Source organism: Harmonia axyridis, chromosome 7 (genome assembly GCF_914767665.1).
Source record: "Harmonia axyridis chromosome 7, icHarAxyr1.1, whole genome shotgun sequence".
Lineage (NCBI taxonomy): Eukaryota > Metazoa > Arthropoda > Insecta > Coleoptera > Coccinellidae > Harmonia > Harmonia axyridis.
The window spans coordinates 4,186,580-4,205,466 of record NC_059507.1 but is presented as its reverse complement, the minus strand read 5'-3'; the positions used below and the strand labels follow the sequence as shown (position 1 = coordinate 4,205,466).

Here is an 18,887-nt window from a genome sequence, read left to right as displayed (position 1 = left end):
TGGAGTGACTTTGTGGCATACACATATCCCTCATATTCTCATCTATTATCTTCGAAAGAAACTACTCTAATACGCACATTCACGGGAGAGAAGTACACCGGCAATTTCAAAATGTTTCAATCCGACTGGGAATAGCATATGGCCACACTTAAAAGTGACGTCATTTGCTCTGACAACATAGCTGATTGCTGTATTTCATACTTTAATTTTTTTTGAAAATTTTATTAATATCAATATTCAAATTGAAACAGTGATATTTCTCTGAATCCTTTCAATCTATTAATTCTCTTGTGATTAGAGGTGGTGCAACTTCATATACAGGGTGGTCCTAATTATTCGCATTCCCTTGTCTCAGCAATTTTGAGCAGATATTTGAAATATTTAGCTCTAATGAAGATAGGAAAGTTATTGAAAAGTAAAAGTGTTGAAGTACATGTATCACTTTTGAAGGTGAGAATGTTGACGAATAAAGTCGAATTTTTTAGAAAAGACTCGTTTTTACAAGTTAGCCCGGAACTGAGTTAAGTTGTAATAAGTGTTCTCGAATGTAATTCAAATTTTATCTAATTTTGAAGGATCTGAACTCGAATAAAACATCATATTCTAGGTGGAATAGGAAATTTATTTTTCAATCTTTCGAAATCATGAAGGAAAGGTTATTCCATTCGATATAAACGAGTTCAGACCCTTCGAAATTCGATAAAATTCAAATAACATTTAAGATCACCCAGTATAAAAGTGAGTTAACACTTATATTCAATCCATATAAGAAATGTTTTTAAATTCTGACGCTTCGTTGATTGTATGTATGTATGACGCTTCGTTGATTGTATGTATTTATTTCTTAAACTACTTGTTAGAGCTATTCAATTAAAAAGCCAAGTGTGCATGTATGTATTTTTATCTTCCTCTTAAAATATTCATGTAAAAATTTCGTCAAAGTTGAAGTTTTCAGAGGTCCAAGCAAATGTATGTTTTTAATAAATTGTTAGCAATAAATGTGCGAATTACTGATAAACGACAAAATGAAAACCACTACGGAGGACAAAGTAAACAATATTCTTCCTCACATCTCACCTAATTGTAATTTTATTCCACCTCATTCTGTATGGGAAGGTTCTAAACACGAAAGTGCTTTCGGTTCAGGATTGAATTTTTCCCCAACTAATTTCAATGAGAAGCGGTCTCTTCCTGGATATCACTTGGTTGGAAATTATGGAATATAAATATTTACCTTGGCCTGAGAATAATCTATCAAAAATTCGCTTGATTTTTCTCGACTGAAAATTCCTACTTCTGAATTTTCATGTGGACGTGGTAGATGAATGTGGTAGCAACATGTGACTTTTTTCAATTATTATCAACCATTTTTCATGTCATTGGTAGTTTTTGAATGAATCCTATTTTCCCATATATGTATTCTGATGACAATCACAAATAAAATTCTTATATGAATTAATAAATAAAATTCTCATAAACAATATTAAAATACGATATAAATATATTTTCAATAGCTTTAAAATGTCAAAAACAATTAAAATGGTTTGGTATATCATAAAAATGAGATATAATAGTTATTTATAATACAAGTGCAGAAGACATTGATATTCTTCCACGAGTTCAAAATTCAAAAACGAGCCACGAAGTGGCGAGTTTTTGAATGAACGAGTGGCAGAATGAGCCTTCTGTACGAGTATTATTCATTACTTTCTCTAATTCATTGCATTTTTATTGAAATTAATGAAATATATCAATAAATATGATTTAGTGATTTTTGCATTGAGAATTGTTGGTTGGCAGAACTGATTTCTTTAAGGCAAATCTATGAATTGACAGATAAAGCCGTGGCGGAAAGTTCGGAGTACCAACATAATATAATAATAAAATGTAACCATGAAAACTGTGCGTTTCTGATATATTCTCGCACGATTTTGTTCTACAAGATGTGGAAGAATGAACGGAATAACCACAGAATTAGAGAATAGTTATTTATAATACAAGTGCAGAAGGCATTGATATTCTTCCACGAGTTCAAAATTCAAAAACGAGCCACGAAGTGGCGAGTTTTGGAATGAACGAGTGATAGAATGAGCCTTCTGTACGAGTATTATACATTATTTTCTCTAATTCATTGCATTTTCATTGAAATTAATGAAATATTTCCATAAATATATTTCAGTGATTTTTGCATTGAAAAATGTTGGTTGGCAGAATTGATTTCTTTAAGGCAATTTGATGAATTGACAGATAAAGCCGTAGCGGAAAGTTCGGAGTGCCAACATAGAATAATAAAATATAACCATGAAAACTGTGCGTTTCTGATATATTCTCGCACGATTTTGTTCTACAAGATGTGGAAGAATGAACGGAATAACCACAGAATTAGAGAAATATATTTCCAGTCTATTTTTTCTACATAACATGGAAATAATTGAAGAAATATTTCTTTTCAGTCATCATATTAATAGCAAATGTAAAAAAAATCTTTATACTTGAGAAAAAATCAAACGGAAATATATTTTCAAAAGATATGTAGGCCAAACTATTACAAACATGGAACCTATATAATTCTATACGGGTACCAAAAATGATTAACCAAAAAAAAATAAAATCACGCGTTTCACAAACATCAAAAACATTACCCTAATTATCAAAACCGACAACATCCTGAATAAAAAAAAGTTAATTAAAATGTTTGTTATTCCATATTCCCCCATTTTTATTTTCCAGATACCAAATTGAATGGAAACAAAATTATCCAATTCGAGGTTGCTTCTATCGAAATTAATAATAATATGCGAAAATTAAACGTTCAACTTCGAATAGCATGTACCGTCCAATTTATTCGGGTGTTTTTGATATACAGTTTCATAAAATCAGATTACATGCAGTTCCATGTTATGATGCGAATTTTGTTGAAATTATCATTTCACTCCGTCTATAATTTAATCAACTCGTTTGAAATGCGCTGGCGAAACGCTTTTAATGAAGCAAGGTCTGTAATACGAATTTTCAATTCAAGTATTCACAATAAATAATTCACGAGGCTTGGAAAAGCAATTAAGTCGATAGCTAGAAAAAAGAGATAGTAAATTTTATATTTTCGTTTATTATTTCCTCTTTTACAGTAAAATATGATATCAATGAAAAAAGTTGTTCCAGTGGAATTCCAACTTATATTACATTTTTGAAGCGGTTCTGATAAAAAGATCTTTACTAATGTTTTGTCTAATCATCAGTTAGGAAAGGTTCCTGCCTTATACACCTCTACACTTCTGAAACGCTTCGTGGCGACCTTAATGCCTTGAATAATGATTTGCTAACAAGCTAACAATGTTTAGCTACCTATTTTCATACAAATCTTTTTTTTTTGCAGTTACCTGACGGTGTGCAGTTGACCCTGAGTGAACTGCGCGAGATGGCATGCCGGCAACAATCTCAGATCGACTCCCAGCATCAGCTCCTAGCTGCGAAGGAGCAGAGGCTAAGGTACCTGAAAGAGCAAGAAGCGAGACAGCAGAGAGTGCAGGCTGAGAGTGAAAGGCTCAGGAGACTGAGAGATCGCGTGGACGCTCAGGAACTGAAGCTCAGAAAGCTGAGGGCACTGAGGGGGCAAGTGGACCATCAGAAACAGAACAATTTATCTCTCAGTAAGTCGAATTCGTTTCATTATACAATTAAAATTAGTCAAAACTTGAAAAGGGTTGTATAAATCCTTTTCTTGAAATAAAATTCCAACAGAGACAAAAGGAAACACAATTCTCACGAATTAAATTCTAAAAAATTCTGCTGATAAATAAATTTAATTGAATGAAATGGGGACTTCTTCCTCTTCAATACCTTTTCTGTAAATAGATTCGTCTTCATTAGAGTCAATTTTTTCCCTGAATCTGGTTTTTATCGATTTGTGACAAGGAGTTTGGTCTTGATGGAAGAGAATTGTTTCTTCTGGATTTAGGATGTTTTTTCTTGATTTCTGCACTCAATCGATCCAATAACTTTATCTTATATTCACTGTTGATGGTTTTTAAGAGTCAGTGAAGAATATGCCATGCACGTCCAAAATAAGGATGCCATAACCTTGCCAGCTGATGATTGATATTTTAATAGCTTAGGACAGTTTTCATCGACTGCTTTTCACTCAGTTGTGGCATTCTTTGACTTAGGAGTATAGAGATGAATCCATCGTCAAACATTGTCATTTTCTCATGGACAAATAGTGACAGATTCATTTAAATAATTCTCTGGATGACAATTTAGAGTATGATTGTTTCATCCAGGATGAAAATGTAACTGCATATTTTCCGATTGTTTCTGAAACTGAACATTCACAACTCCATCATGCCTTTTCTTGCAAGTTGCCCCTTAATGTAAATTATAGTCATTTACTTTTGTGCTCTCTTTAACGTCAACTCCATTCTCAAGATGCATAAATTCAATTTCTCTCGAGAAAAGCTCGAAACGTGTCTGAAACTTCACGGAAATATAATTTATGATAATTTTGGCGAAACAACTAGAAGGAAGGAATAGCGAAATCTACAAAACGTGGTTTTTACCCTGTAAGTTATTATAGGGTCCTGTGGATATTTATAAGATAGCAACAAAGATACGCGCTGTTTACTAATGAAGTAATATAATTCCATGAATTATTCAGTTACCGGATTAATAAAGGGAGCTGTTTCCCTAAGTAAGAGTTTCGATTATGCCAAACCAATCGTTTCTTCCTACTACGCAAAACACATATTGAATTTACGTGATATCGCTACACCTTGAACGGTTTACTTGGATATAATTTCCATTAACCCAGGTTAGGAAATTGTATACTGTTGTCAATGAAAACGAAAAACAAGTCTGAATGAATACCATTGATATTCCATACTATTTCTTAGAGGGATCAGCTTTTACACCCTGTTGGGCTTTCATAACTTTGACTACAATTTTTTGTTCTTCAAGAAGGAAAGCTCTGACGATCTTTTCCTTCACGCACTTGTGGCACAACACACCACCATAAGCCCTCTTGACCATCTTCTTACGCCTGCAGAGCCTGTACCTTTCATAGGATCTGGCTATGATATGATAGGATATGAATTAAAAAAAGGACTTTGACTTGATCTTATTTGAAATATGGGGAATTTGGAGTATTTGGCTATTTCTTTTCCAATCGTCTTCTTCTTCTTTCATCCATTGTCGGACATAGGCCTCTTCCAGTTTTTTCCATGCTTCTCTGTCTTTTGCTGTTCTCATCCACTGCTTGCCGGCTACATCGACTATGTCGTCTATCCATCTTTTCCTCGGTCTTCCTATGCTTTTTTTTTGTCTCTCGAGGTGTCCAAAAAGTCACTTTGTGTGACCATCTCTCCACACTCTGCCTTGTAACATGTGCCACCCACTGCCACTTAAGTTTCGCTATTCTACTCATGATGTCAGTTACCCTGGTCTTTTTTCGTATTTCGGTGTTCGGAATTCTGTCCCTCAAGCTTATACCCAGCATAATCCTTTCCATGGCCCTTTGAGTTACTCTCAGTTGTTCTGCCACTTTTTTCATTATTGCCATAGTTTCTAGACCATAAGTTTCCACTGGTAATATACAGCTTTCGTAGGTTTTGCGTTTTAAGTGTAGAGGAATATTTTTGTCCTTAAAGATGAAACTCAAGGCTGCCCATGCTAAGCGTATTCTCCTCCCAATTTCCAATATTTGATTTTCTTTTCCATTTCCCAAAGATACATATTGTTCCACCTTCTCTATGCTCATCTTTTCCAATATTCTTCTTGAATTCTTTACAGTATTTTCCTCATTTTTCGAGGATTGCATTAAAATTTAGTAAAAGCCAGATATGCCAAGAGATAATTTGAAAAACGTCGACCGTAAATCTCAAACTCGTATTATACTGCCCCACAGGAAAGAAATATGCTACAATGTACTCTCGGAAAGAAACTTCAATTTATAGATAGTAAAACACAAGAGTTGAACAAGCCAAGGCTGTCGTTCCTCCTCGGACCTTTTAGCTCCAATTCCACAGGGACCATCTATCCCGATTCTCCACGAGGGAAACAGAAACGAGGATACAATAGAGCGTCTGATTGATGCGAGAATGCCATAGTAGTTTTAAGAGGAAGTATTCTTTCGAGCGCCAACTTAATTAAGATGAATTGTTGGCCAATCAAAAACTGAGAAACGTTCTTTTCGCATCGTTCCAACAACGCCGGTAAGCCCGATTGATTTCATTTGGGGAAGATTGAGAGCGGATTCTGGCTGTAAAAGCTTTAATCCGCATCATTTCCTAATGGAATAAGAACCTGAACGTTCCCGGTTTTATTTTCTTTCAGAGGTATTTTCAGCCTTTAGCCGCGATTTGCAAACCCCGATTTGTTTCGGAATTGTACGAACTTAATCTGAAGTGTTCCATTTTGGGATTGAATTAGGAAGGATCTAGGTCAATTCTCGATGTAACCTTACATACACGCTTCAACAGAAATCGTTAAAATTCACTTCAAAAATGGTGAAAATCCTGCGTTCACAGTTTGCAAAACTAAAGTAGTTTTGAGTCTACGTGAAGCAACTTCTCGGAGGGCCATAGTAAAGGGTGTTTTTTTTTAGAGCTATAGAACTTTAAATTGCAATAAAACAACGATGGATTATTCGATTGACATGAATTTTATTTACCGCAATATAATCTTGTGGCATTACATTTTGAATATGATTTTTGCCATATGACCGCCACGGCTGGCTCGGATGTAGTCCAATCTGGACGTCCAATTTTCGATAACTTTTTCCAACATTTGTGGCCGTATATCGGCAATAACACGGCGAATGTTGTCTTCCAAATGGTCAAGGGTTTGTGGCTTATCCGCATAGACCTATGACTTTAAATAGTCCCACAGAAAGTAGTCTAGCGGTGTTAAATCACAAGATCTTGGAGGCCAATTCACAGGTCCAAAACGTGAAATTAGGCAGTCACCAAACGTGTCTTTCAATAAATCGATTGTGGCACGAGCTGTGTGACATGTTGCGCCGTCTTGTTGGAACCACAGCTCCTGGACATCATGGTTGTTCAATTCAGGAATGAAAAAGTTAGTAATCATGGCTCTATACCGATCACCATTGACTGTAACGTTCTGGCCATCATCGTTTTTGAAGAAGTACGGACCAATGATTCCACCAGCCCATAAAGCGCACCAAACAGTCAGTTTTTCTGGATGTAACGGTGTTTCGACATACACTTGAGGATAAGCTTCACTCCAAATGCGGCAGTTTTGTTTGTTGACGTAGCCATTCAACCAGAAGTGCGCTTCGTCGCTAAACAAAATAAAATGGACGTAGTGCGCGATACGTATTCCGCACAGAACCATTATTTTCGAAATAAAATTGCACTATTTGCAAGCGTTGTTCAGGCGTGAGTCTATTCATGATGAATATCTGCCCGCCTTCCAGTTCCAGAGTTCTAATGAACTCCAGTATTAAACTCCAGGGAGGCTACTTCCTCACTTCTACAAGTCTCTTGTTCAAAGCAGATTTTGCGATGACTAGTGATGGCGAGTCATTCCTCACCAGGTGATTTCTTCCTCCTCCCCATGGAATCTCTACTTGTCGTTTTCTGCTAGGCTCATTCTCATGAGGTGCTTTTTGAGGGGGTAATAAGGGATCCAATGAGGAGGTGTAGGAAAATAGAATTAATGAACCCTACAAAGCACTGATGTAATTCAAAAATATTCTTTAAAAAATCCTACGAAAAATCATTACAAAAGAAGTGAATCTCTCATTTTGTAGAAATTCATTAATAGTACTTCCTTTCGATGAAAGTAGGAACTATTGTAATAACCCTAACTTCAACTGATTTATTCAATTGTTTTAGCAACACCGCACATTTTTTGTCCTTCCTCCTCTGGGCAAATATTGTCAGACAACGAGAATGTCACTTGATAGTGTTCCCTTTTGAAAGTATCTGCTGCGTCCCATTCAAATGAACACGCGTGAGCTGAAACTGGCATGAAATTAATGAACCTTTGTGCAGAACATCGTACGATTCCATACACATTCGAAAAACAATCATGCACGACTAAAAAAAAATGCTCGAAATATACCTGACGTTTGGAATGGCTGGAAAAAAACGTACAAACACCGAAACTTTGTCACGTTTCACCTGATATTCCTGTGGTGGAAATCCGACTAACTGAATATCCGGAAATCCCTGATTTGAATAGAACCGAACGTTGATAGAAATCAAAATGGGAGTTGGTGCACTCGCCTTGACAGATTACAGATCATCCTTCCGATTCTCTTTCTCGACTGATTCTCCGAATCACTCTTCAGACCGCAAAGTTAATCGTATCTCCGCCACTAATTTGTCAAGAATTAATTCTAGAATTTGGATGTCGAGACCTTCGCAATCAAGACTTAGAATTGCAATCCCGAACAAACATTTCTGACGTGATCTTGGAGGGATTAGTTTTATTGTTTGATGCACTTATCGAATTGCAGGATCGATTAACGAATCAAATTTGCTAGATACTCGTTAAAACTCTAGGAAGGAAATATTTCATCGGTCCGGAATCTTTCTGTGGTGTAGACAAATGTAGGTACCTACAAGAAAGAGATTCAGGAAAAGGAGATAACCGAAAGAGACAAACTCTGGCGGAATCTTCCTGGTTTGGATCACTCCAAAAAGTTTCTTCGAAACTTTAACTCTACGAGATCCAAGAAGAATCTGGATCTTAGTAACAATATGCTTCACCTCCTCACTGGATTCTTCACAGGGCATTGTCGACTTAGGAAACACTTTATGAGAATGGGTCTAACAAAAAATGACGAGTGCAGATTTTGTGGGAGAAGGAAGAAACTCCGGATCACCTGGTGACGGAATGCCTCGCCATCGCTAGCCAACGCAAAATCTGCTTTGGACAAGAAACTTGTAAAAGTGAGGAATTAGCCTCCTTGAAGCCATCCCAGATATTGTATTTCATTAGAACTCTGGAACTGGAAAGCGAGTTGTAGATCACGTTAGATCACAATAGACCATTAGGTTGCAGTGAAACAAAACCTTCTTAAATGAATCTAATCTAATCTAATGAACGAAATAAATTTGACAAAAAACTCTTAAATAATTCCAGGAGATTTACAAACTTGCTCATTTACCTATTTACACTTTTTAATTCCTGGAAGCTTGAGAACTTTAAACAATATTCTTTCCATAACGTGAAAAACAGCTCGCCTTCCAGTTCCAGAGTTCTGATGAACTCCAATATCTGGGATGGTTTCAAGGAGGTTAATTCCTAACTTCTAAGTTTCGTGTCCAAAGCAGATTTTGCTAGTGGCTAGTGATGGCGAAGCATTCCATCACTGGGTGACCCAGAGTTTCTTTCTCTTCCCCACAAAATCTGCTGTCGTCATTTTCTGCTAAACCCTTTCTCATGAGGTGTTTCCTAACGCGACAATGCCCTGTGAGGAATACAGTGAGGAGGTGTAGTAGATTCTTGCTAAGATCCAGAAACTTTCTTGAATCTCGCAGATTCAAAGTTTCCAAAAAACTTTTTGGAATAATCCAAACCAGGAAGATTCCGCCAGAGTGTTTCTCTCACAGTTTTTCCTTTTCCTGAAACTCTCTCTTGTAGATATATTTGTCTACACTACAGAAAGATTCCTGGCCAATGAAAGGTGTTTGTGCTCCTTTTCTGGCAAGTGTGATGGCCTCTTCATTTCCCTCTAATTCCTCAGTGGCCGGGAACCCAGACTTATTATTATAAATTTTATAAATAAAACTCAATACAAGACAGAAATATTGTAGGAATTAATTTTTTATTACAATCTGGTAGATGATTTCATGGCATTCTTTTTATCCGCCGGGTCTACGAGATACATAATCCATTCGATCAGTCCAATTTTTCATTAATTTCCCAATAAATCTGGCTGTATGGCGTCAATGTTTGCTTGAATATTGGATTCCAATGCTTTATGAGTTGCTGGTGTATCGGCAGAACTCAACATAGCCCCATAAAAAGTGATCAAGAGGCGTCAAGTCGCAAGAACGAGGGGGCCAGTTAACATGACCACTTCTGGAAATAAAGTTGTCACCAAATTGATTTTGCAATGAATTGATGGTTAAGCGCGCTGTATGGCAAGTCTAGATGGAACCTAATGCCGTCTTTGTTCAGCTGATTAAGATTAGCAAACAAAAATCAGTCAGTATGGCTCGATAGCTCTCGCCATTTATATTTCGAAAGATATAAGGACTGTAATGATGCCGCCAGCGTGTAAACCGTACCAAATAGTCAATTTTAATGGATTCGGGTCTTTTGATAACTTCTGCTTGAATTTTTTATGGTTCTAATGAAGCTATCAATCCAAAATCTTCCCAAGCTTCACAAGATTGTTCTTTATCGTATTACATTCAAAATCTCATCCTTATTGGATTAGTAATCACAAAAATATAGACTATTTTTTTTTGTTCCCTCTGAATGATTTCAAAGGTTCATAATTGAAAAAAACAAACCAAAATTCATCTACTCCCAACTGAAAACGGACAAACAATCTATTATCGATAAAATCCTTCACTCCGCTCGGCCGTGCTGGGATTTAAAATGCTTTCAAGTTTGCGGTATACGCCACAGGAGCTGCTTTAAGAAAAGTTGATATATCTCGTGCCCTCGGGAGACATCTCCTGTCGACTTATTCTGTTCCTCTTCCGAATTTGGCTGCGGCACGTTCAACGTGTGCGAACTCCTAATCCTCCATTTCTGCCCACGGATTTGAATATGGAACACATGTCTCAGAACGTAGACCGACATTTTTCAACTCAGACAACTTTCTGTCTCCGAACGTTGAAGCCAACGATCAGACATCAATCAATTCTAGCGAAAAATCGTGCCTTGTCAGCTTCGTTCGTCATCTTTGCGTGCTTTTTGTGGTTTTTAAGAGATCTCTCAACTTCTATTCACACATGGAACACACTTCTTAAAGCCAAAGTATATGTAACATATCTATCTATATCGTCAAAAGACAAACCAATATTTCGATTAGCAACAATTTTAAATTTGTTATAGTTTCACCTTTCTCATCTGTTAATTGATTTTTTCAGCAAGTGACCTTGATTCAATACGTGCCCTCTTCAATGAGAAAGAAAAGGAACTATCTTTGGCGGTGGCCAAAGTTGAAGAACTCACCAGGCAATTGGAGGAACTCAAGAGGGGGAGATCTAGCAGAGACCAACCACCAGCGTCAGCGTTGGAACTGGATAAGTTGAGAAGAGAACTGATGGTAAGTTTGTGGAATATCCTAAGAAAGCTTATAAGCTAATTAAATCTATACTGCTCCTTTCTCCTTTCAAATGGACTGTGTCCTGTGTCTTCTTCCTTCTTCTTGTCATTGCTTTGTTTCCTAGCTCCAGCTGTCTTCCATCGCTTTGGGAGAGGTTCCAATGATTTGGATGTACTTAGATTCTGTATTTCCACCTATCTGGCCAGGGTTTCTTCTGGCATCCTCTCCATATGGTCTCTCCAGAACCACCTGCGAGCTCTAACCCACCTGAACACATCCTGCACCTCTACTTCTTCCCTCAGGTCTGAACTCCTCACATGATCTCTGAGAGGTACTCCTTTGATACATTTTAAAATCCTCATTCCAGTTGTTCTTTCCATACCCATGGTTGTTTCCCACTTAATTTCAGAAACATTTGCATGGATAGTTGTGGATAACTATGCTACTGCGTGTATTTATCCTTCTTCAGTTCTAAAAACCAATTAGCCTAACGAATTCTGCATAAAAATACCTTCTTATTTCATAGTCATCATTAACACAAAAAACCAACTTCACTGCTACTCTGTCCTTCCTTAGGTAGTTCATGGTGACTCTTTTTGGATGGATTTCGGGATACTACCTTTACTCCTTCCTAAATTGGGATGATGAACATCCAAATCGAATTTAATCTTATTATATGATCGATATAATGCTATTACCAATATCCTTAAGTCCTATTGTGAAACTTTTTTGTTACTTCTCATCATTCATTGTTGTGGATCAACCTCGAGAACGAATCTCCCCTCTGTAAAAATTATATGGGGTACTTAACTTGTATAGAAACTTTCGAGGACTTTGCTTCCCTCTGAACATCGAAAAAAATGAGTTGTATTCCCTTAAAAATTCAACCAATTTTGTTATTTCTGCAGTATATATTCCGACGAGTCTGAAGAATTTTCAATTTAATTCCTGATTCTCCGAGACTTAACTGTCTGAATAGCTCTCCAACTCGAGATCCTCGCAGAAAAGACTATTTGTATACATTAACAATCGATGGCTTGCTTCTTTTCGCCAGTCTGGAGTTGGATTGGTTTAAGTACTCCTCAGATTCCCTTCTCAAAGACTGTGATCTCTTTTATCGTCTTTCATGCAGCGCCGGAAAAGTCTGAGGAAAGAACTTATTCAAATCTTCTGCGAGAATTAATGTTAAGTTCGTTTGTCTTGAGAAGTTCAAATGGCACAAGGTGAGATTTTGAGACAATCGGATCAAAATTTGGGAGTTTTCGATAAATATGAAAGCAAATTTATGGTAGTCAATTATTGTTTCGATAGAGGAAGGTTTATTGTTAAAGCGAATAAAAATCCGCTTAAAATTCATCAATAGTGTTTATGCAACAAGATGACAACTGAAATTCATTTTGGCCGAAGCGTAACACAGGCCAACAAACCTTTTGGTGCCCTCAATTTTTCAACAGATATATTTTTTGAGATATGCTATATTCAACATTTTTTATTTCCGTTTTATTTGTGTATACGTATAATAACTAAAGTATTTCCATTCACAAGGATTTGAATACGTATAAAATGTTCAATTAGTGTCTGGATAAAGTACATAAGTTCTTCGATTTCAATCTGGAAGTAAGTATTTCAGCAGACTCCTTTGAGAGATTCTGGTCTCTTACGAGATTGTTCAGTTCTTTTCAATTGAAATACTGTGGATTTGTTAAATCTGCTTCAAAGTCACTGTCTTCATCAAATTTAATTAATTGAACTTCATCAGACGATGTTTCTGTATCATTTAGGAAGACTGTATTTCTTTCGAATGCACTACATATCTTCTTGCAGAATCTGGATTGAAATTCGTCCATTTGTGTCTATTGTTTCCATTTATGCCTTCAATATGAACTTGATGAAAATAGCAGTCTTTTTGACATCAAACTTAAGATACTTCCTCATTCCAACTGTCCACTGTCCCAAATTTTCAACACATTTTACATACGAAATGTGGGTTCCAAGATTCAATAGGCTTAATTCCGTTTCGAATTTCAGTACAGAAATAAGCTAAATGAACAACAAAACCATAGACTCAACCAACAGAGGGAAGCCTTAACTGCTAGACAAGAGGAGATGAGCGCCATCGACAAACGGATATCAGAGCTTCAAGAGAGGCTGCATCGGAAGAGGATGCTGAACCAGCAACTGGCCAATCAGATCAGTGCGGCCAGTCACAAAGCTGCATATCATCAGCTAGTTAGGTGAGCTTTCACATTTTTCAATTCTCTCTATGTCTCTTTCACCTGGCAGAATGAAAGAAATGTAGAGCAATATTTTAAGGAGTGATACAACACGGAAAAATAAGTAGGGTTTGTTCTAAAGGGTGTTTTTTTTAGAGCTATAGAACTTTAAATTGCAATAAAACAACGATGGATTATTCGATTGACATGAATTCTATTTATCCGCAAGATAATCTTGAGGCATTACATTTTAAATATGATTTCTGGCATATGACCGCCACGGCTGGCTCGGATGTAGTCCAATCTGGACGTCCAATTTTCGATGACTTTTTCCAACATTTGTGGCCGTATATCGGCAATAACACGGCGAATGTTGTCTTCCAAATGGTCAAAGGTTTGTGGCTTATCCGCATAGACCAATGACTTTACATAGCCCCACAGAAAGTAGTCTAGCGGTGTTAAATCACAAGATCTTGGAGGCCAATTCACAGGTCCAAAACATGAAATTAGGCGGTCACCAAACGTGTCTTTCAATAAATCGATTGTGGCACGAGCTGTGTGACATGTTGCGCCGTCTTGTTGGAACCACAGCTTCTGGACATCATGGTTGTTCAATTCAGGAATGAAGAAGTTAGTTATCATGGCTCTGTACCGATCACCATTGACTGTAACGTTCTGGTCATCATCGTTTTTGAAGAAGTACGGATCAATGATTCCACCAGCCCATAAAGCGCACCAAACAGTCAGTTTTTCTGGATGTAACGGTGTTTCGACATACACTTGAAGATTAGCTTCACTCCAAATGCGGCAGTTTCGTTTGTTGACGTAGCCATTCAACCAGAAGTGCGCTTCATCGCTAAACAAAATTCGCTTATGAAAATCGGGAACAACAGCAATCTCATTTTGGGCCCATTCGACGAATCTACGCCTTACTTGATAATCGTTTGATGAATTGCCAAAACAAACTGAGAATAAATCACTTGACAGCTGTTAAATCGGTCGTCATCTTGAACAGTAATGCCAACTTAAAGTTATATACCTCGAAAAAAAACAACCTTCATGTACTTATGAATGAATTCGCTCAGTAAGGGTGTTAAGACAACTGGCTAGAGGATCAAGTGATTCTCCTAGAAGTCAGGGTACTATTGGCGAAATAATTCATTCCATTCTGCAATTTCCGGAAACATTGCAATCAATTTTTTTCGCTGGAAGCTTCATTGTCCAACAATCGATTAAAAAAGTTGAGAGAACCTCAGTCTTTCAACGAATTCTCTCTGCAATTCAATTTGCAGTGAATTGTTTGCCTTAAGCCTAATGATGCATATTCAAACTCACCCGAGTACGAACGAATTATTCGTTTCCACTTTAACTTTCATCGATTGCCATTCTTCATTCTCTGAATTTTCATATTCCCATTCGAGCAAATATTCCTATATTGTTTTTATCTGCTTCAGGGTATTATTCCACAAACCGCAACAATGTGTATATCAGGTTGAATTCACTGAATAAATTGGATATAGGCAATCGATGAATTTCCTGTTTTCCTTTCAGTTTAGAAAACTCTGATAAACGTTTATATTTAATCGTTTCACATGATGGAGCGTCACGGTGAATTTAATACATTTTTGAAGACGTATGGAATAAAGTGCCCCAGGAAGAATGTTTTGTGGTTTTTTTGATGTTTGTTTCACCAATAGAATAATATTTAGTATCAGGTAAATAGTAATAAAGCGGAATTCGAAAATTTCAAGATCGCAGAAAACACATCAAAATTTAACCTCTTCTTCTTACTGAAGATTAGCCTCTTCTATGGCGAAGTAACTATAATCTCTGTTTTCTGTTAATCTTTGGATAAACAAGGTCTGAAGATTTTCTTTTTGAAAATTTTCATGACGATTTTGACACCTTAGCTCTTCGGCTGAAATATCTCAATTGTTATGCAACTTCCGGTTATATAATAATAATAATAATAATAATTTATTCCTCCTTTAAGACATCATACAATGTATAGGAATAGTCAACAAGAAAAAAAGAAAATAACAAAATATTGAAAATATAAAGAGAACAATGTTGGCAAAAGTTAGTATTAAAAAAGTCTTAAGTGATAGAATTAGTAAAGAACTCTTGAATATTATAAAAGCAATTGTCAATCAACATTGATTTTACTTCTTTCTTAAATTGTTTTTCACCAAGTCTCTTATAATGTTTAGGCAAGTGATTATACAATTTAATTCCTGTGAAAGTAGGTGACGACTCATATTTTTTAGTGTTATGCTTGGGAATACATAAAATATCCTCATGCCTAGTATTGTAGCTATGAAAATCTGTACATGTTTTAAGTTTTTTTAAATTTTGGTGAACATAAATTAGACAATTGAACATGTATATAGAAGGAAATGATAATATTTTATTTTCCTTGAATATAGGGCGACATGAGTCTCGAGGACTCAGGTTGAAAATGAGACGAAGTACTCTCTTCTGTGCAACAAATACACGCCCAGCATATGGGGATGAACCCCACAGAACCACGTTATAGCAAAGGTGACTATATACACTACTAAAATACACCCCAACGAGAGAATCTAATGATAGTGAACTCTTGAGGCGGGAAATAGCAAAGTAGGATTTACTTATTTTGTTACATACGTGATCAATGTGGAAGGACCATCTCAACCCACTGTCCACACGTACTCCCAGAAAACTGACACACTCTGATGACCTGAGGCTGAAGTCTGAAAGGTCCACAGTGAAATCAAGACCGTCCCTTATCTGAAATTTGATGATTTTGGTTTTCTCCAAATTTACAATCAAAGAGTTCCCTCGGCACCAGACAATAAATCGTTTGATAAGAGATTCACAAATCCTTATCAGTTCTTCAAGATTACGAGCTTTAATTGCCAAGGAGGTATGTATCATCAGCAAAGAGAATTATAATGCAAGCCACAATATGATGAGGAAGCTCGTTGATGAATAGGAGAAAAAGAAGTGGCCCTAAGACTGAACCTTGGGGAATACCTAATTTTGGATAATATCTTCGGGAATGGGAGCCACCCTGCTTAACCACCATAGACCGGTCTGAAAGAAAACTACGAATCCAATCGAGGAATACTCCTCGGAAACCCATTTGATACATTTTCTCAATAAGAAACTCTGGTTGAATGCAATCAAATGCACGAGTTAAATCGAAAAATATTCCGGCAACCTGATATCCATCATCTAATGAGGAATAAACGAATTCAAAAAATTCACAGCAGGCACTCTGAGTGGATCTTCCAGCTCTAAAGCCATGCTGACAACTTGTCAGGATGGAAAATCTAGAAAGATAATCATACATTCTATGGCAGACTATCCTCTCTATTACCTTCGATAGCTGACTTAGTAACGATATTGGACGATAATTTTCCAAGTCATTAATATTACCCTTTTTATGAACTGGTTTTACTACTGCTTGCTTTAAAACTGCTGGAAATTTACCCAAGGAAACAGAGAAATTAATTAAATCAGAAAAATGCTCCGCAATAAGGGGAGAAATGTATTTGAGCACTTTAGAAGAAACATTATCGGGCCCAGACTCACCGCAATTTTTCAAACCTGAGATAACAGATATGATCTCTTCAGGAACATAGAATGACCATTTTAAGTTCTGAATTTCCGTAGGGTTCTTCTGAAAAGTCAATCGATTAACCTTTAATGAATCACTCTATATATCGTTAAGGGTAACCGTTCATGAAAATAATCAGGTTGTTAAACAAAAACTCCATTCGAAATGAAACATATTGAAATATTCCTTTTATTTAGATTAACTGGAAATGCAGACCAAAGCAACCAGGCATTTTCGAGGAAGCAGCAGCAAAATATGCAGCAACCCTCAAATGGATTATCAAGAGGAAACATCGCTGCTGTTGAACCCTATAATCACGTTCCTCTACAAACAGGACAACCGCTTAGAGAAAACAAAATGCAAGAGGTAATAATTTAACATAATACAAGAGCAATCTAGTTCGCTTCGCTTTGATACATATACTCCTAAGCAAATAACCCTAGATTTTGATTGACTGTTTCTTCACCTAATGTATATCCATTCAAATTAATATTGAGTTTCAGTTATTCTATTTCTGTTTACTAGATAAACAACTTCACTACACAGAACCTTCTTCAGATCAGTACTAAACTAAAGTTTCTTTTTTAAACTACCAGTGGTCCACCAAAAAAACAAACTTTAACACCTCGAATCTCAAAAAGAAAGAGTTCATAAGATTTCTTTCTCCTTGAAAGTATCCAAATAATCTCTCATTTTCGTTTGTACCTCCAATTTAGAAACACCCTGTATATCTCTAAGGGTATAGCTTCACGTTATCAACAAAAAACCCATTGCAGGTATTCTTTGTGTTCGTTCTTATAAATCTGAAGAATCTGCCCTAAAGCAAAGTAATGATTATTTATCCAATCAACATTGGAAAAATATTACCGTCATTTGATTTCTAACTGAAAAATGAAATTCATAAAACAGTAAGTAAAGGATATATCTTTCGTAGAATACTCCATATCACCCCGGATACCACCAGCAACCAATCAAGAAAGAAAGCGACCTCCAAAACGCCTACGAGAACCAAGACATGGCCTGCAAAATGGGTAACAACCTAATTCCAAACAGACCTGAAGATATCGAGAACTTCAAGGAGTTTGCTGTATCAAAATCGGATCCCAAATATCAAACGTTGCCCTACAATACGAAATTCACAGTCAATCTCCTGTCCAGCAGATCCGGAAATGTAAATAACAACAACAACAAACTGGACAACAACGAATTGAAACATATCGATAAAGAGTCTGAACAACCTAGCATATCAACAGGAGCTGGAATGCACAACGGAAATGTCAACTTCAGCCAGCCTACTGCACATATGACGGTACACAGCGCGCCTCTGAATATACTCAATAAGAATATGGCAACACCGCTCAACCACAACGATTTGATTTTGAGCAGGAGGAACTCGAGTGAGCAAGGATCGGTCAAAGAGCATGGACATCAGAAAATGCCGGATCCAATATTGTACAATAATATAGCTAGCACCCCACCGAATATCAACTATCAGGTGAGTTTTCGATCCTTTGTGAACGTTGCAAAGTCAATTAGTTTTGGGAAATAGGGTAGCATCAGCTGATGTCTAATATCAGCCACAGAGGGAACATCCAACGATGTCTGGAACTAATCATACGCTATTTTAAGTCAAACATAGTCTTTATAACACGTTACTAACTCCTAGGAAAAACAAGTGTTAAATGTAGTTCGATTCATCTTTGCCTTCATTAGAGCCAAATTTCTTTCCCAGGGGCTTTCTTTTGAGGTCTTCAAAAAGCCAAAAAACACTGGATGCCATATCAGAAGAATAAACTGAGTGGTCAAGCAGTTGGAAGAGCAA

The 18,887-nt window shown here is 36.7% G+C and overlaps 1 protein-coding gene across 8 annotated transcripts in view; it reads left to right on the top strand.

Moving 5' to 3' along the window:
• The window catches only part of LOC123685490 (apoptosis-stimulating of p53 protein 1), a 262,820-nt gene that overhangs the window by 239,595 nt on the left and 4,338 nt on the right, over window positions 1-18,887 (top strand). For all 8 annotated transcript variants that reach the window (XM_045625201.1, XM_045625202.1, XM_045625203.1 and 5 more), the window contains 5 exons: window positions 3,377-3,650; window positions 11,073-11,251; window positions 13,280-13,485; window positions 17,263-17,431; window positions 18,000-18,560. In XM_045625201.1, the coding sequence (XP_045481157.1) occupies window positions 3,377-3,650; window positions 11,073-11,251; window positions 13,280-13,485; window positions 17,263-17,431; window positions 18,000-18,560 (1,389 nt within the window). The remainder of the gene's footprint in view (window positions 1-3,376; window positions 3,651-11,072; window positions 11,252-13,279; window positions 13,486-17,262; window positions 17,432-17,999; window positions 18,561-18,887) is intronic.